Below are 24,422 nucleotides of genomic sequence, written 5' to 3' on the forward strand. Positions count from 1 at the left end.
GGGGGGCTGCTTCCGGCACCTTGGGTGTGCTGGGGAACCTATTCCAGCACCCCAGCGCGATGGATCCACACCATTAGTAAGTCAGTATAAGACTACACCAGATCCCTATGGCATACAAGAGGAGTCATCGGATAAACTCAGCAAAATGGAGTTTTATAGCTGGTTCTTTATTTTATTTTGCATCCGTACCGTTATTTCTACTACAAGCACTCCTCTACCTGATGCAGTTGATCCTGCTGGAATGAATCCGGTTGGTATGGGACCGCCAAATATAGAAAAGCGATCTGGTGACGCACCTCTTGTTGGCTGTATCTACCTACCTATCGGGCAACCTCTACCCTTGCAGTCCTTCCAGGGTTTATCATCCCAGTTTTGTCTCTTTGTAGAGAAGTCAGGTCCGTTGAAGGGGAACAGAACTCTGGAACGCAATTACCTCAGGGACGGAATCTGGCATAACTTTTCCATCAGATGGCGGTCGACATGCAAAAGGCCTCACCCCAGCATAGATATCCCAAAATCCTCATGCATGAAGGATATGGATACTTTGTGGCATGAATGTAAGAATCTTTGACTTTACCCAAGCCTTTTCTAATTGAACGTAACAGGTAGCGGACAGCCTGGATTTTCTCGCCATGAGTGCTTTAGCTATGATTATTGGAGGGATGTAATGTAATAAGTGTTGAACTTTAAGTCTGAGGGTCGAAGTAGGTCAGAAAGGCCGGGCCAGTATCTGACTGTGATAGTTCTATAGAGTATATACCTTACATAAAAAGAATTTTTTAAAACACAGATTTGGCATTAGTTTAATTCTTTGAAGCCTATGATATCTCCACGAGATATATTAAGCTGATGGGATGTAATAATTTATAAAACGCCTCTTGTCCTTCTGCCTCTAAAGCTGCCAATTAACATTATAGAAGCCTTTTTAGTAGAAGCTTATAAAGTAAAAAAGAATATCATGTCCTTATCACCTGTGCTAGCCGCCTAATGCCCCTTATAGGCAGCAATTAATTACATAGTTAGCTGCTAATTAGATATTGCAAGTTAGGTCTGAAAACTCTTAATAACCACGATTATATTGGAAGTGTTTATATTTTGTTTCTGGCTCAGATGTTTGGCTGTTTGAGTATTGGCTACATAATATTGATAACAAAGTTGGGGTGCTCAGCATAGACTCGCAAGCTAATAACGCAGACTGGACTCCACTGTTCCAGACACTTATCTTGAGAAAAGTTGGACCTCAAGTTTGCGCTCTTTGCTCTTAGGTCACTGGGAGGAGGCTGTTCCAGTTGCTGGCTGGGGTCTATGACTCCTTCTTTGGCATATCCAAGATCGTACTGCAACCCAACTTGGCGTAACTTCTGAGGATTCCTACTTGCAGCCAGTTTAACTGTTTCCTCCACCGGGCCGAGGCCATTCCTTTCCGCGATGATTTTTGGGATAACCTCGTATGTTCCTGTCTCCAGGGTGAGTTCACAGTTAATCGATCGACCGTCGCCAAGATGACATGGAGAAACTCGACATATATCGATCTTGGAGATAATAGGCCGCAGGAGGAAATGAAGGGTAAAGTCGTACTCCCCTTGAAGCCCTGGAAAGTACCGATCATCTAGCTGCCGAGCTTTTAGTCGTGCAAATCAACAAAGTGACCAAAACATACCTGAGATAGAACAATAATTACGGTGCTCTTGTCTTTGAGATCGATAATGAACTTTTTCTTTAGAAATCCTGGCAGCCATGGCACAAGAGTACTCATCCACTTCTGTGCCATAGTCCACCCGTGACGTAGAAGTCGAGTCCTATACATATAATCAAAATTTTCCATAGCATCTTCGTAAGTCATCCAGAAGATGCCATTATCACCAAACTCGTGATGAAGTGCATTTATTGTATAGGTATTCCATTCCTTAGAACCATCCGCCCATGCACCACACCACTCGCCATAGCCAGTATCTGACCTTTGGCCCCAGGGGTTCCTTCGCATATGTCAGCACGTGCATTTATTCAGAAGAGAAGGAGTAGGTGAGAGACAGCAAAATGCCAAGCAGCCAGCCGAACAGCACTAACCTAATCTTGACCAAGCGAGTCATGCCGCCATGCTCCTTCTTCAACTCGATAGCCTCGAGGATAGAGTAGGTATGGCTCAAGACAATTCCGTTTCGGTGCTTAAAGCCAGCGCCACTCGACAATGTGAAAAGAAATTCTCCACCTATGATACCGCAAGAGAGGAGCTCACGCCAGAGTCGTTCTTTATCGAGAATACTATTGGTCGCAATAAGTGTAGCGACACCGCCAGTGAGATCCTCCATTGCAATGCCAGCCCATCCTCCGTCTAGAGCTTGGTAATCGCCGTGGACTTTGGCGAACTATCTTCGGCATTAGCTGAGTACATACCAGTCAAGAGGGAAGTTACCCACTGCCTTCTCAAGCAACGGAAGCCAGGTCTCATTTGGATCTATGCACTTGGCAAAGAAGAGAGCTTCTGAGTTGGACTGTTTCTGTTTGCGGTGATGTCTCGCTTTACTGCCCGTAGCATCATACGTCTCCTTGTCAAAATCCGGCTCTTTCAGGTAAAGATTATCATCAACTACTGTTGAGATCCAGGCCCCATCTCTGTAGAATACGAAGCCATAGACCCCTACCTCTTCGTTTCGCGCTACACAGATCTTGTTCATCAAATCCTCCCGATGAGCAATAGTGCCTAACGCAGCAAGCCACCAACAGTCACCGCTATTTCCCTGCTGAATATCTGAACTTGAGAATCCACTTACAATGAATTGTGGATTTTCAAAAATCCAAGAAATGCGATGAACTGAGCCGGGGAGAGATGTGTCATCGTCTTTATTGCTATGGCTGCAGTACCGGCGTGACGACCATGGCGAACCCTTTACGAACGGATCTTTGCCACGTCTGCTAGTTTGCTCCATACATGTCGTAAGATCGAAGAGGTAATTATGCTGGCTTGTTGCAAAGTCACCTTCGATATCAAAGTCTGTGTCGCGGAACTTGGTATTGCTTTGGTTGCATTGGCTCACTATGGTTTCAACCTGTGACTGGCATTGCCGAGCAGCTATGTCATAGCTTTGAGAAATAACGAATGGCTTTGGGTAACAAGCATCGTCTGTAAGAAGAAGGAAATGAAGGTTTGTAGGAAATATTGACGTGACAAGTCTTGGTGTTCGAGAATGTAACCTGGACCAAAAGTCCATGATTTGTGTCTGAGAGTCAGATGAATTGATATCTGCCCGGTGAGGAAGAGCTAGTCCAGGGGTTGGTGGCCTCGGTGGTTTCATTTTGCTTTCACGATTCACAGGGAACAGAGATGAATGTGGACTATATCAAGTTTCCATGGATTTTGACGGGGGCTGTTTTCGGCACCCTTGAGCCGTTGAGTGCAAAGCCCCACAGCTAGCCGGGGGGTCGACTTACAGCACCCTACCACTTAATCTAGACAGTATCCCTGTGTGTACTGCCTTTCACTGAAGTTGTACTATATGACGAATGCAAGAATGAAATTAGACCTCTGAACTATCAAAAGAACGCAATGCTACTGGCTAGTATGCCGTCTGCGCCTTTTTTTCGTGTTACGTCTCTTTCTTTGCTCATCAGCCTCGGTGACATCCGTGGCGCCCAATGCATCGACCCGCATTTCCAGCTCGTGGTATGTAGCTTTGAGCTTTCTGATCTCTGCCTGAAAAAAAGAACACCCGTCCATAGCCTCACTTCGTTCCTTCTCGAGCTTCGCGATCAATGTGTTTTGCCTATGCATTTCTCCTTTGCTATGCTCAAGCTCGGAAGTCAGCTTGCAGATCTGGTTCTCTCCCAAATTGACCCTTTGCCTCCAATACGAGACTTGGGAGTTGAATGCAAACATTTGACGATGACATGATGCAATGCGGAGCTCGTTCTCCCTCAGAGCCTTCTTCTGCTCTTCGATCTCACCGCGGTACTGCTCTAAGAGCAAGTCGCTCAGCTCCTTCTTGAATACCTCTCGTTCAATTACTTCATTGCGCTCTATAATCTCGTCTTTGTATTGATCGAGAACGAGGTCTCCAAGCTCTCTTTGGAACCTTTCATGTTCAAGTTGCGCATACACCTGGGACTTTTCCATTGACATCCTTCCTATATCTTTGGCTAGTTTATCGTAGTTCACTTGCAAACGCTGCCGTTCGTTACGAATCTTAGTGTTCTCTCGCTGAGCTTGATCGAGTTGCCGTCGCAAAGACCTTTGATTCTTCGTTAGTGAATCATTTTTCTGCAGTATCTGGCTGAATCTATTTTTCAGTGCATGATATGCATTTGACATGCACGATGTGTAGGCATCATTAGTTGACCTTGCAACTACTTGCGATTCATTTGGTAGCGCCTAGGTTTGTTAGATAGGCTTAGAAGCAAACAGTAAAGTAACCTACAGGAGGCATTTCTTTTTCTCTCATTATTTTTTTCTTAGAAAGTTATAAAGATCAATTTTAAGTACTTACAGCGGACTTCCTTCTATATATCCATACTCAATAGTCTCAGAAGGGCTTTCGAAAAGAGGCCGTTCGAGGATTAAACTGGATACCCTTGCTCACCTACCACAAAAAGGGTGGGTCAAAAGCAGACACCCCTGACAAGAGGCCTCGAAATCAGATATGCCGACGAGTGATGAAGCTATACATATAGTCACTAGTCAGTGCTAAATCCTGTACCTCTTCATATCTACTGCGGTACAGATGGCAGCTCATACCATTGGGGCCCGGGGGTATCGACCCCCAACCGTCACAGATGCCTCAGCAAGCGACAGTCGTCACCAGAACCCTCAACTGAGCTTAATACCTTATGGCGGTTCATTGATGGTTTTACAGGATGCCTCTCTTCAAAATCCGATTATTGCGGCTCGTAAAGAAATTGTTAATTCCTGGATGGAAAATGAGTTAAAAGATGCAGCTGCGGGAGATGTTGAGACTTACCGTGACATTCTCAGCTCAGAAAAGCAGATTGCGACGATCAGCAACATCGTTTCCAACAAGATAACCCAAGGAAAGAGACCAAACACAACCGCCATTGCCCAAGAGATTGGCAAAAAAGAAGTCATTGAGTTCTTCGTTGAGCATGCATTTGACTTGTGTATACAGAAGAGAGAAGCGCCAAAAAGGGAGGCACGCGAAGAAATAGAACGTATACTTAACGTTCTAGCAGCAGGAGGTAATGAATACGACGTGTTAGGTATAGACGAGGCGATCACGCTTCCTGAGCTTAGACAGCGGAAACGTAGAATTCTGTACTTGGTACATCCAGACAAGAATAAGGATAAAGAAGCCCAGAAATGTGCCAAAGGTGAGTGGTGCCGAACCTCATCCTTTATTTATTACTGAGACACGCAACAGAGGTCAATGATGCTGCAGATAAGCTACTTAATAAGAATCAGGAACGATATCAGCCGCCTACAGGGTCTCAAATCTTCAAAGAACACAAGGGCGTCTTCGGGCCTGGGGCATTCGCAACAGGTGATACAGAACCCGAAGATGATGAAGAATCAGACCCTGGGGACGATGGTGTGCCCATACCTGATGTTCCTGATGCAGTGAAGAAAGTCCATGAAAAGGTTTCTAAACACATCCAGATATATTTTTCAGACTTTACAAAGGGCCTGCCAGTATTTAACGACGGAATCCGAAAAGCCAACAACAAGATCAGGAATCTAAACGCTGTGGCCGGGATTTCTGGGGACTATTACCAGGTAGACAGAGATGTTTTACAGGGATTAAAAGAGGCGCAGGTACACGTGATCCAGATTCGGGAAACGCAGGGCGCGAAAGAAGCTGAGAAGCAGCTTTCGGTTTTCAAGGGCCAATGTGAGAATACTTGCGGACAGCGAATCTTTCAATGGCCAAGAAATTGGTCAGAAGTTATGGTACAAGCCATTCGTGAAAAGCTGGATGAAATATACCAAAGCGACCCTCCCTCCAACGAGGAAGACGGCTCGGATGCAAATATGACGGATGCTAAAGGCGCTGAGGAAGAAACCAACCCAGTTACAGATATGTTGGATGCTGATAACAATGAAGGCATAATACTCGGTTACCGATCGTCGCGGCGATGGAACAGATTCCAGAAGCAATATTTGACTGACGACGTCATATTTTTCATTCAGTCCCCCGGAGCATCGATTTTTGGGGTCTTTTCACTAGGGGATCTCGGCCACGAGATTTCAACTAAAGCTCTAAACTACTACAAAGGCGATGGGAATGATGTCTCCACACATATTGACGCCGTTACCGGCTCAAACCCTTCCATCACTCCAGCCACATATGATGGAATCCTATGCATCGGCGCCAAGAAGTCAGGCAAGCCCTCCGAAGGCAGATTTCCCGACACCTGGATACAGATCGCATTGAAACAAGACAGCGATCCTTCAAAAGCAAAAATTATCCATAGAACGGCTCTGCGGAAGTTGGTGAAAGATGCCGATTCTCAGATAGAAAAGTTCTATAAAGAGGTCGGCGTGGAGCCACCATGGGCCTATACACCTTACCCGGATCCTTATAATCACCTGCGTGCCCGACCCCTTATTTTTCCAGCACCCAGAATCAAATATTATGAGATCGATAGCCATTTACCCAAGGCTCTACCATTTCATGGTAACATGGGGTCAATTGGATATGAAGAGGCTGCTACCAGAAGGGCGCCTCAGACGAGATCCTCTGGCGCTCAGCCTCAAATCGCAAGCGGTCCAGAGCGGCTGATCGCTGCAATGGAAACTCTTGTACTGGCTATGGCAGAAGACAGGGAGGATCGCAAGAGATACCAAGACTACATGGAATCTAAGTTACTTGGAGAGGGGTAGGTACTAAGGTTCAGGGGAAAGGTTACAGGGCAGGTCCCTCGGCACCTTAAGCTCAGGTTCAATATGTAGTTTATTTGCTATTTTCATAGATTGAAAGAAGTGATTTGGGAGATATTAAGTGCACAATGTGATGTGAGAAATGGAGGTGTTTATGACAGCATCAATTTGAAATGGTAATAGTATGGAATGAATGATTCTACTACAATGAGAACTATCTATGACTATGGTCCTGCCATAGTAGACTACAAAGAGCGAGAAAAGCGATGTCGAGACGCACTTGCGAAGCGTTTCTGATGGTTCAATCAGCCTCATTAATTACAACAAGATACTTGCCATAGGCGCCAAAGAGTCCGGTTATGAGGATGTCAATCGTTATCCGGATACTTGGGTGCATACTGTATCGCTGTGCATTGTGCAAGATAATGACTCTCTCATCAAAGCTTCTTTGAATCGGTTATGTGATAAAGGTAGCCGACATAAGTGCCTTGAATAAATGATTTGACTATAACGAGAACTATCTAAGAGTATGGTCCTGCCACTAAACTAAAAGAAGAAGAAAAAGCATTCCATCAAAGCTAAGCTGACAAGGTAAGCATAAGCTGCTTGACGAAGGGTCATTGCATCGGATACTACAGGAGCACTGGGTCTCGGAGTTGGTGTGGCTCTTGTAGAGCCATTCAAGAATGAGTAGCTAGTAGTAGGGATGAGAGGAAAAGGAACAGTAAATGAAGTTGGCATAGGCGACTTGTCCTGGCTTAAAGAGGTAGTAGATACGCTTGTCTGACATGTCGCTGTTGAGGTGCATAGAGTATCGCTGCTTGTAGAAGCTGATATAGAGGCTCTCTCACTTTCTTGGCCGGGCGACTTGAACTCGATTACACCAGTACCGACTAAGTCACCCGCTTCGATAGTTATATCGACAACTTCTCTCGGTGCCAGTTGAGCTCGCGTATCTTTGGAAAGTGCAAGAACGAGAAAGGTGGGAAGGAATAACATGGTGGCTTGTCGAACTGAGGGTTTGGTAACCAAGGTCAGATTATATATCTGACGGGCAGGAAAACGTCCTGAAGGACCCTACATGTGTCGCGCCAAACAATTGCTGGGATCTGATTTTGGCTACTCAATAATGTAGGGGTTCGAAACCTGCACCTCAGACGTGGCATGGTGGGTGCGGTCCCAGACAAGGTGCTTAGCTCAGCATCTCGGTTCAGGTATAAAGTGTCGGCGACCCGCCATCAACTGGCCCTTTCATCTTGTCCAACCATCTTGACATATTTTTCTGCCTTTTACCCTCTTCATCATTACTAGCTCTTCCAAGTATAATGAACGTTATACCTAGAACCACTCCAGAAGGGAAGAATGAGAAACCTATGGAGCAAGCTACCAAAGACTCTCTCAATGTAGCATCAAAGAGGAAGCGCTCTACGTCGCCCCAAGAGCAATCGCCATATGCGCGAAGGCGTCGCTACAGTCAACCCCGAACTAAGAGATCCCCACAGCTGAAGGATTTAGCCAATACACAACGTTACATTAACCAGCTGAAGATTCAACCTGCTATAGGATTGGATAAGCAGAACAAGAACGCCTTGAAGGAGGCACCTTACCTTGAGGCTGGGAATCTTTACCTAATATGCCATACGCAGTCTTGTCGTTGGCTTGCAGCGCTCCTGCTTCCTCTAAATGACTTACATCGCGTTGGTATCTTAGGGACTATTGATACTCTGGGTCTTTCCAAAAACACTCCAAACTGTGTGACTTATGATCTGGACTCCAGCGAGTTCCAGTGGCGAGACGGATTTGGGGATGGCGAGCCATTTTCCCATCAGCGCAAGTTCCCTATTGCATACTATGTATCAGATCCCAATTCCCCAGAAAGTTTTGACACGCAGTGGGTTGAAGCAGAAAGTCTTTGGGACTTGAGAAGTTGGGGATTAAAATTAGGTATAGTCTTCCTGCTGTTTACCTTTATGTGTGAATCATTAACCTTGGCCCATAGATGAACAGAGCGAAGCTCAAGCAGATGCCGCTAGACTTACATCTAGAAGCACAACAAGGCTCACAACATCGAGCTTCCCCACAATCAACCCTAGCATTACGCTGACAACTACCAAGTCGCCTCCCAACAGAACCCATATAATCCGGACTTCTCCGCATTCTCTGGCGGCCGGGGAGAGGAGCTCCGTTGAGCGCATCCTTCCAGACAAAATACCTGAGATTCCGAGGACGCTGGAACAATCACCCCAGTGCTCAGCAACTGTGGACAAGCTCAGTAAGGGAACTGGTATTCCTAGCAGCTCATCAGAAATAAAAGGCATATATACAGGTATAGATATACAGCAGATGCCTAGACATACGCAGCTGCCAGGAATAATGCAGGTTGCCTCTCGATGGCCACAGCCTCTCTCAGATCGTATCCTGCGCCAACTTGCGACAAAATCGATCGATGCAATTTCGTCAGGTCCCGAAGACTTCAAGATTGGCGGGCCCAAGGAAATCTACTATTGCCCAATATGTTCCAATAAGAAGAGGTTCCTGCAAGTTGAGACTTTTATTAAACATTTATCCGACATCCATCAGTAAATCTTACGGAGGCACCTATGACTATTAAGAGAGGATATTGCAGCGCATACAGAAAGCAATCTAGCAGAAGATATATGGGAATCTAATTATATTAAAATAGTTATTGCATGTTCTTCAGAAGCGGTCTGTCTCTTTATACTATTAATTTCTCGCTCAGAGTTTGTTCTTGTATTCCTGACATGCCCGCCCTCATTCTGGATGACAGCACCATCGCGCCCAGCAAGAGAATGAGCGCCTCACCCCCAAGTAGAGCAGTAACCCATAGAGGATATCTGTCGATAGACCAGGCTATCAATCCAGACATCAGGTGAGCAATGCTGACATCAACTAACCCCGTTGGGATCCACAGCTGATTGCTGTCCAAGCGACCATGGGCCTGGAATTTCAATAGCACCATCTGATTAAAGGCTAAGGCGATAATGCTTGAGATAATAGCAGTACCTAGGAATCCTGTTGCCAAATTGCTAAAAATGCTTCTTTGCTGATCTGGAATAGTGTCGAGCGGCATTACTATTGCAGCTATGACAGCGAGCAATGCAGCTAGAACATCAAATCCTCTATATAATTGAAGGATTGTGTCATGAACCACAAAATCCACTGCGACTATTAGTCCTCTTGTACAAGTTGGAACGGTTTGTACTAACGAAGGGGATCCATATTGGTAGGGAATAAATAAGTGAGAATGTCCACGCGATTCCAAGGTGTTGTGCACATAAGGACTCCGAAAGCTCTAGCTACCACACATTATACGTTCTAGGCAATGGCACCCTAAGTATTGCTCCCAAGATACGCTTTGCTCACGAGATCAAAAACATATACCCTGGTAAGACTGAAATGCGCACCCTGGTACTACCGAATACAGGGGTGCCACTTTCATCCATCAAGCCCATGCCGTGTGACGCTAATATCCATGAATAAATAATTAATGGATGAAGGTGGCATTACTTCCTAGGCTGATACCCATCTTCAATCGTGGTAACATGGATCGACCTGCTAGTCCGCGCCCAATCGACAGAGAGATAGCAAACGCTCACGGCGAGTCTGTTTCGCTAGATGCTACTCGGGACAAACTTGAAGCGACCAAGAATTTTGACCAACAATCCCCCGAAGAGACCATCTTGGAAAGAACACGTGAAGTTGGGCGTCTCCGTGCAGAAGTCGCTTACCTACAAGATGTCCGACGGCTGGGTGAATACCTTTGTGAAGAGGTTGAATATGTCATTGACCGGCTACAGCTAGCCGTTATTGCTTTTCATAAAGGACTACAACAGATCGAAGGAGGTCAATTAGACTTGGCAAAATAAGGATCATGTCTGCTAAAGGTTATATATATTTAAAATTTTATCACTTTAAGGCCCCCAAGGGTTATCTGATTACAATAGACAGTTGAACGATTATATTGGGCTACCAGAGCTCGATAGATGAATTTGAAAGAACTGGAAATACTTAGGACACAAAAAGAGCCTAATTCATTTCTCTGTTGCGGCGATCTTATATTTTTTCTTCTGTCGGTGACGACTTACGGCGTCTTGACTCTGGCCAAGGACAAAAGTCCAGCTCTACCAAGTCAAGATCGTCTCCAAGCAATGGACGAACAATTTTAGTCACTGCTTGAGCCGTGATAGGGTCCGTGCAAACTAAAGATGTCAGCTTCATCAAGGCTTTTGCAGGGAGGTGCATACGAGACACTAGCATACGGCTTCCACTCTTGCGTCTTCGTATCTCATCCCCTAGAAGGCTCTGTGGATCCATCGTGTCATAGTTCAATGTAAGTCGCTTAAGCTTTTCTCCTTTCTTCACAGATATACCTCTCTCAGCGTCTTTGGCCAGAAACCTTCCTCGTATGTATAATTGGATGTCCTGTGATAAGATTAATATGACTTGCAGTCAACGACCTGGCTAGGTGATACTAACGTAATCGATATTCCATGACAGGATCTCGTTGATCCATTCGTTTACCCAGTACCTATATTCTACAGAGTGTAAGTTTTGAATCAGCCTTAACATAGGAGACCAAACCTTCGGCATCAATTTCCCAATACAGCACATGTCTCCGGGTTTTCGTTCGCCATTCTCTATACAATCGTAGTTGCTCATTCATATATGGCAGTTGCCCCGCAATGCCAATCCCTGTAGCGAAGAGTAAAACAGTTCCGTATTGATCAAGTTTGGTAGGGTTTCCGTATGGCCCTTCTACAAGGGCTGTGTATCTTTTGAAAGGAACCGCCAGACGAAGTCGACTAGTGAAACCATGACGAGGCTGGATGATAATCACAATTACCTGTCGTCCGCCATCACTTTTGTCACTTAGGTACTCCCAGGCCACTTGGAAAGGATGATATTGGAACAAGGCAAGTCGTGGAATACTTAAGAACACGAACTGGCCGGCACGAAACCTTAAGGGTCGCGGCATAGTCACCCGGACTTCTATGCCATTCTCCCCAACCTGCTGAATAGTAGCGGTAGAAATAAGTTCGGTTGAGACGTTGAGAAAAAGGAGTTTTAAAAAGAATATTAACTTGATCAACGCAAAGATCGATATTGCGAGAATAAGGTAGAGCCTAGGGATCTGTGTTATGCTTGCTGATGGTAGATGAAACCAGAGACTAGTGATCATTGTGGCTGAAAGAGCGAGGTGTAATATTGATAAAGGCTCGTACATCCATTTCCATAGAACAGGAATTGACAATAATACGAGTGCACCAACTGAGCTGGCAGCCTTCAAATCGTTAGTACCACTAAAGCTTCTAAGAGCCAAGGGTTTGGAAAAACCATCCACTTGGTACAGGATATGTAATCCACTCACAACTAAACCAGCTTTATCTGGCCAACTTCTGAGATCAATATCGCCACGCAGCCATGAGAGAATGGAGTGTAGAGAAGCTTCAATGATGAAAACCAGACCGATGCATTTATGCAAAGTGAGATAGTTATCTGGCCGACTTGAAAGAACATGTGCGATTTGGTTGAATCGGCCACCCGCACAAAGAGGGACGAGGTTTATCAACGCAGCTCTTCCAAGTCTTCGTGTGAAGTCAGAGCCATCTTTCATATCAACGACAAGCAGGCATACATTGGCGTTGACATAAATAATCATCAGCAATCCGCAGTATCTTGACACTCGAAGACATCCACCAAGCCACCGGGGCAGGAGGGAAAAATAGATTTGACGGAGAAAGAAACGACGGATGTGGTTGTATACTACTTGAGCAATGGAATAAGATAACGAAGAGATGAGCAGAAAAAGGATGACGCTTCCCATGAAGATACCATAGATATCCGTAGAATCCATAATGGCAGTTGACAGCCAGGAGTTGGTCAATTAGAAAAGGAGCGTCCATTAAGCATACTTCATACCATATACAACCCCCCTTTCGACAGCCCCACCCTTTCGTCAAGCGAAAAAAAAATAGCACCACCAAAAATGGACAACTTCACTTATAAACAACTCGGCCAAAATGAGGGACATGTGCAAAATATCTCATCTCACAATAGCGAACAACTATCTCTATTACAATTTAGGTCTTTTAATAAGCCGTCCTGACCGCGTGGTTCGTTGCTGAGGTACGGCTTCCTCTCTCACTTCAATGACCGAGCTAGCCTCTGATTCTGACTCTCGCTCGTCTGAACAGACAGATTCCACCACGACAGACTCGTTTTGAGTCTCCCCTTCAGGTATGGCTTCTCCAACAGCTAAAGTCTCCCCGAGAGTCATAAAACGCCTGTTAGGATTCGGTACCGCCTTCCTCTTCTTCCCTCTCTTCAGCCGAGCCAATTCTTCCTCTAGGCTGGCAATCCTCTGCGTATGCGCCGCTACTGTCTGTTGTTGAGCCTCAAAGCCCTTGGCTATCACGTTGTACCGTCTCCGCGTCTTTGGTGTTTTGTTCAGCCCAAGATCTCGAATTTGACGGCTCGTCTGTGGAGTATCGTCCGAGCCAAGATACGGCCTAGGTTCAGGAGTCACTCTTGGGTCGCTGTTTGGCCTGTCTCGTTGGATTTCAGGGTGTCGCAGCGCTTTGGAACGCGAAATCGGCCAGTTGCCAGTGACCCTCCAGCCTGACAGTATGTTCTTCTTAGTCATTCCAACTCGGCGAGCCTTGGCGTAGGCCCTGATGAAATTGACCTTGTCCATCGGAGCGGAATCAGTCAACGAGGCGAACCTTTCCAGCTCTCTTCGATATGCAGCCTTTAACGCGTTGAAGACTCCATTGTCTAGTGGTTGGAGTCCATGAGAGCAGTGTGCTGGTAGATAGCAGCAATAAACATTGTTTAAAAAACACGTGGCCATCCATTCATCCTTCCACCACTCAGCACTGATCGTGAGATGGGGAAAATGGAGGACATACTGTTGCATGGCTTCCGTGACCATCTAAGATGATCAGTCTCGCGTCTGACTCGTCGGCAGGTGTAGTCTGGGGCAGATAAACTCTTTCAAGCCATTCAATGCCTATGTGGTCATTAGTCCACCCGTTGGGCGAAGTTATGTAATACCAGTCTGCTATCTGCTTGAACTCGTCAAGGAACCATTGTTTCTGCAGTTCCTTCCCCTTGAAGATTATGCCAGGAACTAAAGCGCGGCCGTCAGCAGTGACAGCTTCGATGAATGAAGTCCAATTCCGAGTCTGTGGTCCCTTGAGGAAGGCCTTGCGCTTCGGGTCCGCGCTTCCAACAACTAAGCTATCTAGGCCTGAATGAAGAGAATTAGTCGGTCAAAATGCAAGCACCGACAAGTAATAGAGGTGAATACTTGCCGAAACCAGTCATAATACCGCCTTCATCAACGTTGACGGTGTTTTCAGGCTTGATCCAGCCATACTGGCCATCCCGGATATCAAAGTACCAATGAACCGCTCTAGGTGTGAAAGAGTCGAACCTTTTAGCTTCTTGACGTCTACCCATCTTGGTCTTTAGGTCTGCGCGGCGATTGATAAACTTGATCACCCAGTTACGTCCTAAGTCGGGATGTTCGCCCTGCTGTCTCAGCAGGCCCATGACGCAAGCGCGGATCTGACTGTGGGACGGAGCATAGCCCAAAGACTCCTGACGGAGTATCCAGAAAGCGAGCCTATCTTCTTGGCTCTTGGACAAACGTCGGCGAGGCTGGATCTGGTCTTCAGCGGCCCCACGGCCGTTAAGTCTATCGATGAGGGTCGTTCGGGGCACTCCTCTTCTCTGGGCCGCTTGAGGGGGTGAAAAACCATGATCGGTAATGTCCAATATGGCGTCAGCCATATCGTCCTCTGTATATTCCCATTTAAGTCGTGATTTAGGCATTTTTCTGCTGTTGTCGAGGGTAAAGATCAAAAATCACGAGAAAGAGCGGTGAGGAGGTTAGTGACCATATTCAAAATATTTCAATAGCATGACTTGGATCTATCGCGTGCCCAACACATCCTCAACAGGTCAAAATAATTATCTCCACTCATTTATATAATCAATAAAAGAAGCTTCTTTTAGGTAGCTATTTATTCTGGCCAAATTTCGTATAAGTGAAGTTGACGAATTTTGGTGGTGCTATTTTTTTTTTGCTTGACGAAAGGGTGGGGCTGTCGAAAGGGGGGTTGTATATGGTAATAGATGTATCAATCGCAAAACCGGCACGCCTACCCCTGTCGACAGGCAGCAGCTAGCAACATAGGTCACGAGGGGTGCCGAAACCAGACACTCCATGAGAAGAACATAAAAGCTCACGTATTTGCCCTGTAATGGCGACGTCGATGAAAATACTTCCATGCGAACATCCCATCTCAATCGAAATGGATACTACTCGGAGCAAAACTGAAGAACTTGAAGATGTTGCCTTGAAGGCTGCTCAGGTACCCCTTCCGGCTGAACCCCTTTCAAGCTACGAAAGAATGGTTGTGGAGTCGCATGAAGTACCTCTTCGTTGGAACTTTCTTGCTTCAATTTCCAACTGGCTTTTACTTGCAGGCTTTATTGTATTTCCCGGAACATTTACGTCTATCAGTCGGAGCAGACTTTTGGATCACAATCAGGCTGGGCGTGTCATCCAGCGTGCTGTCCGCAATGTACCTTTGCTATACATTGGAAGCTTGTCTTGCATTGTCGGCATTCTAGGTATTCTTTGGGCTTGGTGGAACCTCAAGCACAATTGGTTCTGGCTTGTCTATCGAATCTTTCTGTCAGTATGTCCTGCAGCTGAACAAACATGTGCTGATATATCAGAGCCCTGGATTACTTAACGCATTAATGGCTCTTTTAACCGGCCTCACAAATGTGTACACCGCTCAAGACGGTGATTGGTCGGTGGCGGCCATAGTAACAGTTAGCGTTGCTGGTTTCTGTAGCCTTTTTATGGGCTTGATGCTGCTTTTGTATCAATTCTGGTTTTTGCGGCTTCTCAAGCAACATTAGATTCAACATCGTGCTGGAAACCACAATACTTGCGATTGAGCTGTCCCCTAGTAGTTCCCTAGATATCTGGTATATCATACTTAGATATATTTATTTCCTGTTATATGTGCTTACGCTGTAGCTATCTTTGATATGACTCCGGGCGAATCTGATCCTGATCTATACTGTATAGCTTGATGAATGTCTCTAGTGGCTTCTCGGGAACAAATGCGCAACTTTAATACTTATCGTGATAAAATATAACTCATCTAACTAAATGTACTCTGTAACATGAAATCTGAATGCTGGCTTCTGTTCTGATTGCGATGGACCGTAGGTCACTTCTTGATATGCAGGCAGCTCACATGGTAATGGCGCCGGGCCATCAGCAAGCTCAGCAACCTGCATTCGTCGCTCTCCAGTATTTTCTATCGATCCTGGACGGAGCCTTTTCTGCTCTTTCGTGACGCCATCGTCCCCATTACTATGGTGCCAGTGATGGTGGTGAACGTGGATATCGAGACCGTTGCCACTCATGAGAGCACGACAGATGGTCTTGACTGCAACAATGACACTTCGGCGCACGGGTTTACTCTTACGTGTTGTCTGGCAAACCGGTCGCTCATGGAATTTATTTGTAACTCCACGCTGTTCCTGACGACAACGGCGACAGATGGAATGGGTGCGAGGATAACCCTGGCCAGCAGGGTGACGGCGATGGAACTCATCTGACCGAGGGCGATGACAAATACCGCAAGTATGCGATTTTATGCCAGATTCTATGTCCATCTTGTTGAAAGTAACATTGATAATAATCTTAATGGCTTGCTAATGCCTTTATGTATTGTGGCAGGAGACCCATGGGTGCGTGTTTCGTGTCCTGGGTTACCAAAGCCCTAGAGACAGCGGTGTTCAAAACAGGACCGGGCCTGGGTCATCTCTCTCGCGTACATATTGTCTAAGGCTTCTCCTGCCAGATTAAGTCACAAAACGCTCCAACACGCAAACGAGATGGCCAGGTGTAACTGTAGCCATTGGTTATGGGTTTCTACCCAGGAAGTTCCATCAGTCCATCATTCGGGGAGACTGCAACGGCTTACTTCTTCATTTCAACCTGAAATTCCATGTCCGAGCCTCAATGTCATCTTTGGCAGCCATCAGAAAAACCTTCTTAAGAAACGTCGGCAATATGCTGGTAGACTTCGCTTGGATATTGATACAGGAGCGGAAAATGAGGAGCCTGTGCTGATCGCCAACGCTACTATGCCTGTTCGTAACTCCCAAAGAATGTTTGGGTGTTGCTCATCAGTTTCAGAAATCTCGCTGTCGCGAGAAATGTCTGATACCCAGTCTCATGGGCTCCTGTTCTCCCGCCTATTGTATCCATTTGTGGATATCTTTTGCTTCTATTCATATGGACCTTCAGACCTGACCAAGGTTGCGCGCTGGATCGCCACTTGGCCATCTCAGAATGGTCCCCTCTGGAAGCCATCATTGATGGTTCTTCTCTGTGAGAAACACTTGCTGCGGCCAGATGCTGCGGCTGTAGCAGAGCGCCTCTTTACCTCAACAATCACGGCGCTGACTTCTAATTCATTGGACGTCTACTTCACTGACTCTTGGTTTCTTCCAACCGCTGATTCAAGTTCTTCTGCACTGATTCAGGCTCGCTTCCGCGAGCATCTCGCTGTGGTTGGACAGCGACGCCGAGAATCCGGACTGCTGTTGTCTGTCGAGCATACGAACGCATTGTTTGAAAGGGCTTTTGAGTCAGCAGGTACCCTGTACCACCAACCCATCGATCTCATTCGCAGTGCTCGGCGCGATATTCCAGTTTCAACTGAGCTAGCAGACCATCTTGTCCAATTCATGAGTCATATACCCTCGCCGAAAGATCTCATCTCCTTTGCTTCTCCCATAATTGCGTCTAGTTTGTTTTGTGACCATTATCTTCCTGATATGCATTGTAAGTTCCTGAAGATAGTTCAAGAACTTATGCTAAATATTGAAGCGTTCAACCCCGAAGATGTCTTTCAAAGCTTATATAGAGATATCTGTACGGAGGCCTGCAAGCAGGCGACTGCCGTCGATCGAAATGAAGGACATCTTTTGCCAAGCGGGCTTTCGACTTCAATTGTGCACGGATTTTCCTGTTTGTTCAACCGCCTTAAACAAGGCGAGTCGTCAAAATGCATACACAAATCTGTGCTGATCGATCACTCGGATCGCTGGGCCAACATCAAAAGCTACAGAACTTGTTTCTCCTGTCTTACACAGATTCCGAGGCACAAACTATCATGTGGCCATTGGATCTGTGAAACTTGCGTTCAGATGTTCGGCGTATCGGAACCAGCTGACCCTTATCTTTTTTCCCTCAAGCATTGTTTGCTTGATGGCGATGTTGTAGACTTGATGGTACGTATTCGGCCGCCTACAGCCGGCCACTCAATATTGTGTATTGATGGGGGTGGCGTTCGTGGAATAATACCTCCTGCCATCCTAGGTCAGGTCCAACAACAGCTTGATCTCCCTATACCGATACAAGAGTTCTTCACAATGGCATACGGTGTAAGCGCAGGTATGTTACCATGATTAAACAACTCCGGCGCGCGGAACCATACTAACTGACTGCCACTAGGAGCTTTAATAGTACTCGCAATGTTCGCCAATGGATGGTCGGTAGAACGATGTGGAGTTGAATTTCAGAAGCTGGCAAAATTTGCTTTCCGTCCTCCAACAACAGCAGCCGTACCTGGCATGAATTGGATCCGGGCCATTCTTTCCGACTCATTGTACTCCGAAACCGACATTGAGATTGCGCTGAAGAGCGTGTTTGGTGAAAAGGCCTTTACTGAAGCAGCGTATGCGCAGAGAATAGGAGCCAAAATTGGCATTCCGGCTGCCACTATCAAATACCCTTCTTCTCTTTGCCTTTTCACGAACTACAACAGCTCAAAGCAAGAGACACGAGGTTATAGGGTTATGACAGAGGCAGAAAATATCAAGACATGGGAAGTGTAAGCTGTGGCTAACCGCAGAAGCTACAAAAAGTACTGGCTAATTCTTTAGCAGCGGAAGAAGTGCCTCAGCTGCACCATTGTTAGTGATGCGCTCACATTTGAAGGCTAGGCTGAATCTAATATTACTTTTAGATACCAACGAGCAAAATATCTTGCCGGTCTCGGGACATTTCAGGATGCGGGGGTTTTAGCAAACAACCCCCTTATGATCGCGTTAGCGGAGTTTGCGGCGTGGAATGGCAACGCGCAGCCAGACCTCGTCTTGAATGTAGGGACCGGAACGTCACCAAATGCTCCCTTAAGAGACGAAGAGTCAAGGTTTATCACTGACAGCTGGATTCTGCGACTCAAACGCGCGTACATGTCTATAATGCAAGGACAAAGGATTTGGGACGATGCCACAAGTGCCAATCTCAACGCCGGTAGGAATTGTGGCAGGTACAGGCTGGACCTCACTATCACAAATCCTCCCGCTATTGACGACACTACATCAATGCCTGTACTCGTATCCATGGTGTACCGGGACGATATACTACTCGGAGCTGTGCCAGAAATCGCCTACCACCTATTCGCGACTCTATTCTACTTTGAACTAACCGCTTTGCCTCAAAAGACCGGGTCGAACCTTTATGTCAAGGGTAGTATACTCTGCACTCGAAAAGGTAGAGACGCAGCGTTACCAAAGATAGCCAAGAAGCTACGCCGGTCAAAAGTATATATCAACGGAAAGTCTTGTCGATCGATAATAGAAACAGACGAGCATGGCAATATTCAGCAGCACCTTGAATTTATGACAGGTCAATCCCTGCTGATCGAACTGAAGGAAGAGGGTAGCTTACGCGCCTTTCCAATTAGTGGGTCACCATATGATATCACGAATCTCATTGAGAGAGGATCTACAACTGCTGTTTTTGGGATGCGAACCCACAAGAAGAGAGTGCGGGAATTGACTTGCAGTCGACCTTCTAAGCGAAGGAGACTTTGTATAGCATGTTTGTCTTCTTAGCAGAGGGAGGGAAATGAAAGGAGGACAATGTGGATATATTTATAAAGGTTCATCATGCTAAATTCTTGCAACGATATCTCCCACTATTCTATGCTGTGGCTCTAGAGAATGACAAAGGGTGGAGACAACTGGCACTGGAGGGCTAAGAAATTCTCCGAGCTTTTTCAAGGGGGGCACTCAACGTTGAGCTGCTCAAATCGCTGCTTTAATCGCTCAACAAAATTTTGACCTTCTGGCCAAGTGACTATCTCAGGTCGATCTGGGGAGTTAGTTGAGTGACTTGGGGTCTACGATACCTGGATTAGCTAACGCTAAGAGCCTGTCCTGTTGCACTTACGGTTGCCCAGCCGTGATCAGGTGAGAATGTGAAAGTTTGGTTTTGCAAAGTCGACCTGTCTTGCATAATGACGGTAATATTAACGTTGAAAATATGTGAGTATTGCTTCATTTTGTTTTTTAATGTCTCAGTGCGCCTTTTGCGCCGAGTGACCTTTGGATGAGACATTGCGGAGTAATTATACAACTTCAACAATGCAGTAGTAGTAGCTCTATGCAGGGTGAGGATAAGAACAAGTCCATGTCGAAGAGTTTAAATGGTTTATGCATGTCGGGTCAAATCCGATCCTGTCCGAGGAATTACATCATCGCGAGCAGGGAAGGTGCTAGAAACGGCACCTCCACCAGTCGCAAACGAACGAGTCAATGCTTCGCAGTACATGGCGGACGCCTGATTGAAGACAAACTTTAAATATACAAGGTTATAACAGGTATTGAACCTCGGATTTCTGTTCTCCGCGATGTACTGCGGGTTAAAGCAAGGCACGGAATCCACCTTGCAGGGATCAGCTTTATGAACCTTGCATAATGCAAGGTAGAAGTGAACACGAGACGTGGAGGCAAGGGTCATCAACCAAAACGATTCTTGTTAAACTTTACGCGAACTATGAATACAGCTTAGCGCGCACTGACCTCACTTCACTGATCACCAACAGCTTCCTGCTCATTCGAACCATCGATATCACTGCTTCCTGCCGGAATGGGCATCGAGACAATGCCGTCGTCGCGGCGACCTCTGTTGTTGCCTCGTTTAGATCTAGTCGCCCGGAGTTGCTCTTTCAGCCGTGAAACCTGACCCAAAAGAGCAGCGTTGTGTTCGGATATCTTCCAGTACTCCACAAGAAGTTTTTCATACTCTTGCCGCCAACTACCAACATCCTGTTGTAACTGAGTACTCATATGACGTAAATTCATGTTATCAGTACGCGAAAGGAGAAGCTCCCCTGCCAGTCGAGACACAAAGCAAGCCGGGTGTGACGATTGCTGCTGCACAGGCGCTGGCTGTTGCCAAGTTCTCACTATGGAGTTCTCAGGGACGGTGACCAGTTGGTGCTGATACTCCTATCAATGGTCAATTCGAATGCTTCTTCTCTTCTTCCATTATAAGAAGTACTATACCATTGCAAAGTGAGTCGTGAAGGATATGAAAGGGTAGATAAGGGTAAGTTTCTGGTTGTAAAGTTGGCTGTAAACGACAAGCAGTTCTTCAACTATATATTACGTGGTCAGATGCAATCTACAAGCCATGTTCTTTGTTGGCAGCGGTTCTTGATGCCGATTCTATTCCCGGTGGTGAGCGACCAGGGTGGCAGAAAACGGCCCCGAGCTTGCCGGTCATGTTCTATTAGTGTATTTTATTGTGTTGGTTGGCATTTGAACAAGGGGTTCGATATTGATCACGTCTTGGTGAAATTCTAGGGGAAGCACCAAAGTCTGATGTTCCTGATCAGTTGGTACCACCAATTAAACAAGTTTGTCGTCGTTGAGCACCTTGCCAATGACACCAAATTGACAGTAGTCATCACATTTCAATGTTTGGAATCTGCTAGGGGTACAGAAAACAGCTGCATGGGATCACAATATGTACCCATGCTCTCTTTTATCATTAACCTGTTGGCTTTGGATCAACAATTTGCTGAACCAACAGACTCAAAACCAACAAGATCAAGGAGGGAAGCTGTTGGCTGTGAAAAGTTATGTCTTTCGGTCGAACGCATGCGCCACCTGGCCTAAGGTCAAAAGGCCTCAGAAGCAAATGCAGATTCGCATGACTTTCTTGCCGTTGTATCTGGTTTTACAGCTCTACATTAACCATGAGTTTTAGCGACAGTTCGTTCGCGCAGAGTTGCGAAGCTTTTATCTTAGCGTCTTCTAGCCCTACGTTTCTTGCAGATCCTGCCCCCACTGACTCGCCGTGGACGACAACCACCACCGAACAACCCGCATCCGATGGGGCTTTTGACCCCCTCGGACTTTACGAGGAAGGTCTTAATTTCCTGCAAGGCTTTTCGGACAACTTTGATCTGTCCTACATAGATCAGCTGAATATGGTAGATACTGAGGGAATCACACTTGGTATAGCCGATCACGTTTATGACGATCATGTCAGCACCGAACTCGACTTTCCTCCGGTGCTGGGGACTGGAAATTCCGGCACACTTCTGTCTGATCCCGGAATAGACCTCCCGATGGAACTTTCTACCTTCGAAGACTATACAGAAGATGAGAATCGAATTCTGAGCAGCGGCCAGTTGACAGATGGGGGTGTCACGTACGTCGAGGAAGAACGAGAAATAGTAGTTGATTCTGGTCAGCCCAGCCAGGATCATGCCAGCCCACAATCTCTCGAGGCTAGAATCACCAAACTTGAGACCAAGATGGAGGAACTGCAGAAGTGGCAGGCTTCACAGACCGCAAGGAACCTTCAAATTACAGAGTTCATCAGAGAAATGCTGGACGCTCTACGCCGGAATGGAAATGCCTCGATAGTTAACTGATTCTTAACAACATAAGAGGACTATGGCGCTTACAGCTAGCTAAATATCGCGGGAACCAACTGAATCCATTTCAAAAATTGCTTCATCGCACTCCTTTAGAATGCCCCAGAAGCTAGCCCAGACACTCTCCGCATTTATGTTTTGTCTCTTGAATAGCTCTGCTGTTTTGGTAGTGATTCGAATGATGTCCATGATTTCCTCAAGAAGAGCTCTAGATGCCAAAAGCCGGGCATTCTGTTTCTCGATGTCTTCTTTCAATAACCCAATCTCAATCGTCAGGCTTTTGGTCGTCTTGGAAGTGTCTTGTGGTATCATGTCGTCTAATATTTGCAATATGTCTCGTGTTAAGTGGCTTAAATCGTTGCTCATAGTGATATGTTTAACCAGAACAACAGCAGTAACATATGTGCGACAATGGGATTTTATTTAAATAACTTTAATTAGTGCTCATGCAATAACGCTAAGATGCGATATCAAAACCGGACCCTGGTCTGTCAGGTGTCAATCTCTTCTCGTCATCTACTAACACCAGCTCAATTCCTGAGCAGGTTTTCATAGAGCTATCAAATAAATCCATCGTCTGTGAAATACGTCTTCTCAGTTAACTTCCTTAAAGCCGGTGCAACCTTCGCTATCTCCTGGGAATAGTCAAGTGCTGCATTCCGAAAGTATGTTTCTCGTCTTTCTGCCTTTTGCAGCTCTCTCATTAAGCACTGTTGTCTTTCATGTGCTACCTGGAGCTTCTCTTCCAGACCTACCCTGCGTTTTAACTCCTCCTGGAGCTGACTTTCTAGTAGTTTTATTCTCTGAAGGGCATAATCCTTCTGCACCTGCAATTCATTGATCTGTGATGTGACTCGGATAGTTGTTTGATGAGGTGTGCTCTATTCATGTCAATATATGAAAGATGAGCAGATCTAATAGGTCTTACAGCATTGTCTCTTTGCGGCAGCTTGTCTAATAGTGATGGAGGCGGTTTCGTGGCTTTGAAGTCCTTGTTGATCCCCTGATAAAGATCTTTATATATCTTGGTGGACTGGTCGCTGAGGTTCTTTTCAAACAGGTACTCCTTACCAGGGACGATAGACCAACGATATGGATCTTCTCGAACAGGTAGCAGCCTGACTTGGGATGGCTCAAGGCTAAGACTTAACCTTGAATCTGTGAGAGTTAGTCTACACACTACACGGTACCTTTTGAACCTCACTTATGTGACTGCATAACGCCTCGCAGCATTTAGTCCTCCATTTTTCTCTTTCTGCATTGCTCTGCCTCCTTGTAGTCGCCATCTCCAAAAAGGACGAAAATTGGGTCATTGTCCTATCCAGGCTACAAATGGATACAACGAGCCTTTCGAGTTGCCATCACAATGGCTCTTATTTGGTCTTTATGCTTCGCCTAAAGCTAGGATCTGTTTTCGCAAACTGATTCTTATATGTGAACCTGGCGCTATTGTCAATTTTCGGCCCCTCCATTATCAGGTGCGGCTTCTGTACCCCTGCATGCGCCTACAGCAAGCACGGCTTGTTTAGACGGAGAAAAGTGCTACGTAAAACCTTTATAGTTCCGGACAAAATCAGAGGCCACCTTAGCTTTCTATAAAACATTTCCGAGTATAGATTATCTATAGCTGGTGTAGCAGGACCTAATGCGTCTATATTGTGCTAGTACAGTATTGTGATGGCTTAACCCCCAAACTCTACTAAGAAGATATCCATCCTCACGTGATGAGGACCCCTATTTATTATAGCAGGTTTCTCACCAATTCTTTTTTATCTCCTTCTTTGGTCCTTTTCTTA

The 24,422-nt window shown here is 46.0% G+C and overlaps 12 protein-coding genes across 12 annotated transcripts; 7 read left to right on the forward strand and 5 right to left on the reverse strand.

Moving 5' to 3' along the window:
* Positions 1 to 1,133: 1,133 nt before the first annotated feature.
* On the reverse strand, positions 1,134 to 4,436 carry FOBCDRAFT_240547 (uncharacterized protein; the record flags this gene model as incomplete). The annotated part of the gene is made up of 7 exons (XM_059610307.1): positions 1,134 to 1,613; positions 1,661 to 1,976; positions 2,068 to 2,366; positions 2,418 to 2,741; positions 2,772 to 3,333; positions 3,552 to 4,366; positions 4,413 to 4,436. 7 exons carry the CDS (start codon positions 4,434 to 4,436, stop codon positions 1,134 to 1,136), a joined length of 2,820 nt encoding a protein of 939 aa, XP_059467289.1.
* Positions 4,437 to 5,117: 681 nt separating this feature from the next.
* FOBCDRAFT_100556 (uncharacterized protein) lies at positions 5,118 to 5,536 on the forward strand (the record flags this gene model as incomplete). Its single annotated transcript, XM_054704862.2, has 2 exons — positions 5,118 to 5,319; positions 5,370 to 5,536. Coding segments are annotated over 2 exons (369 nt in total), but the record flags the coding sequence as incomplete, so codon positions are not given.
* A 357-nt stretch (positions 5,537 to 5,893) lies between these two features.
* FOBCDRAFT_240548 (uncharacterized protein) lies at positions 5,894 to 6,829 on the forward strand (the record flags this gene model as incomplete). The annotated part of the gene is made up of 2 exons (XM_059610308.1): positions 5,894 to 6,623; positions 6,765 to 6,829. 2 exons carry the CDS (start codon positions 5,894 to 5,896, stop codon positions 6,827 to 6,829), a joined length of 795 nt encoding a protein of 264 aa, XP_059467290.1.
* A 543-nt stretch (positions 6,830 to 7,372) lies between these two features.
* On the reverse strand, positions 7,373 to 7,825 carry FOBCDRAFT_202450 (uncharacterized protein; the record flags this gene model as incomplete). The annotated part of the gene is made up of 1 exon (XM_059609035.1): positions 7,373 to 7,825. One exon carries the CDS (start codon positions 7,823 to 7,825, stop codon positions 7,373 to 7,375), a length of 453 nt encoding a protein of 150 aa, XP_059467291.1.
* Positions 7,826 to 8,827: 1,002 nt separating this feature from the next.
* FOBCDRAFT_137639 (uncharacterized protein) lies at positions 8,828 to 9,953 on the forward strand (the record flags this gene model as incomplete). Its single annotated transcript, XM_059607982.1, has 4 exons — positions 8,828 to 9,098; positions 9,159 to 9,405; positions 9,510 to 9,716; positions 9,905 to 9,953. Coding segments are annotated over 4 exons (774 nt in total), but the record flags the coding sequence as incomplete, so codon positions are not given.
* A 436-nt stretch (positions 9,954 to 10,389) lies between these two features.
* FOBCDRAFT_274925 (uncharacterized protein) lies at positions 10,390 to 10,713 on the forward strand (the record flags this gene model as incomplete). Its single annotated transcript, XM_054704864.1, has 1 exon — positions 10,390 to 10,713. One exon carries the CDS (start codon positions 10,390 to 10,392, stop codon positions 10,711 to 10,713), a length of 324 nt encoding a protein of 107 aa, XP_054560839.1.
* Positions 10,714 to 11,426: 713 nt separating this feature from the next.
* FOBCDRAFT_114256 (uncharacterized protein) lies at positions 11,427 to 12,434 on the reverse strand (the record flags this gene model as incomplete). The annotated part of the gene is made up of 2 exons (XM_059607719.1): positions 11,427 to 12,115; positions 12,212 to 12,434. Coding segments are annotated over 2 exons (912 nt in total), but the record flags the coding sequence as incomplete, so codon positions are not given.
* Positions 12,435 to 15,264: 2,830 nt separating this feature from the next.
* On the forward strand, positions 15,265 to 15,784 carry FOBCDRAFT_240549 (uncharacterized protein; the record flags this gene model as incomplete). The annotated part of the gene is made up of 2 exons (XM_059610309.1): positions 15,265 to 15,551; positions 15,598 to 15,784. 2 exons carry the CDS (start codon positions 15,265 to 15,267, stop codon positions 15,782 to 15,784), a joined length of 474 nt encoding a protein of 157 aa, XP_059465040.1.
* Positions 15,785 to 16,036: 252 nt separating this feature from the next.
* Positions 16,037 to 16,552, reverse strand: FOBCDRAFT_137714 (uncharacterized protein; the record flags this gene model as incomplete). Its single annotated transcript, XM_059607984.1, has 1 exon — positions 16,037 to 16,552. One exon carries the CDS (start codon positions 16,550 to 16,552, stop codon positions 16,037 to 16,039), a length of 516 nt encoding a protein of 171 aa, XP_059467292.1.
* Positions 16,553 to 16,774: 222 nt separating this feature from the next.
* On the forward strand, positions 16,775 to 19,789 carry FOBCDRAFT_240551 (uncharacterized protein; the record flags this gene model as incomplete). Its single annotated transcript, XM_059610310.1, has 4 exons — positions 16,775 to 17,729; positions 18,171 to 18,341; positions 18,414 to 18,780; positions 18,916 to 19,789. 4 exons carry the CDS (start codon positions 16,775 to 16,777, stop codon positions 19,787 to 19,789), a joined length of 2,367 nt encoding a protein of 788 aa, XP_059465041.1.
* A 2,150-nt stretch (positions 19,790 to 21,939) lies between these two features.
* Positions 21,940 to 22,623, forward strand: FOBCDRAFT_274929 (uncharacterized protein; the record flags this gene model as incomplete). Its single annotated transcript, XM_054704868.1, has 1 exon — positions 21,940 to 22,623. One exon carries the CDS (start codon positions 21,940 to 21,942, stop codon positions 22,621 to 22,623), a length of 684 nt encoding a protein of 227 aa, XP_054560843.1.
* Positions 22,624 to 23,186: 563 nt separating this feature from the next.
* FOBCDRAFT_136344 (uncharacterized protein) lies at positions 23,187 to 23,939 on the reverse strand (the record flags this gene model as incomplete). The annotated part of the gene is made up of 3 exons (XM_059607952.1): positions 23,187 to 23,507; positions 23,555 to 23,784; positions 23,831 to 23,939. The coding sequence occupies 3 exons, from the start codon at positions 23,937 to 23,939 to the stop codon at positions 23,187 to 23,189; spliced, it is 660 nt and encodes a 219-aa protein (XP_059467293.1).
* Between the last annotated feature and the right edge of the window lie 483 nt (positions 23,940 to 24,422).

This window comes from Fusarium oxysporum, chromosome VI, assembly GCF_013085055.1.
Source record: "Fusarium oxysporum Fo47 chromosome VI, complete sequence".
Taxonomy (NCBI): domain Eukaryota; kingdom Fungi; phylum Ascomycota; class Sordariomycetes; order Hypocreales; family Nectriaceae; genus Fusarium; species Fusarium oxysporum.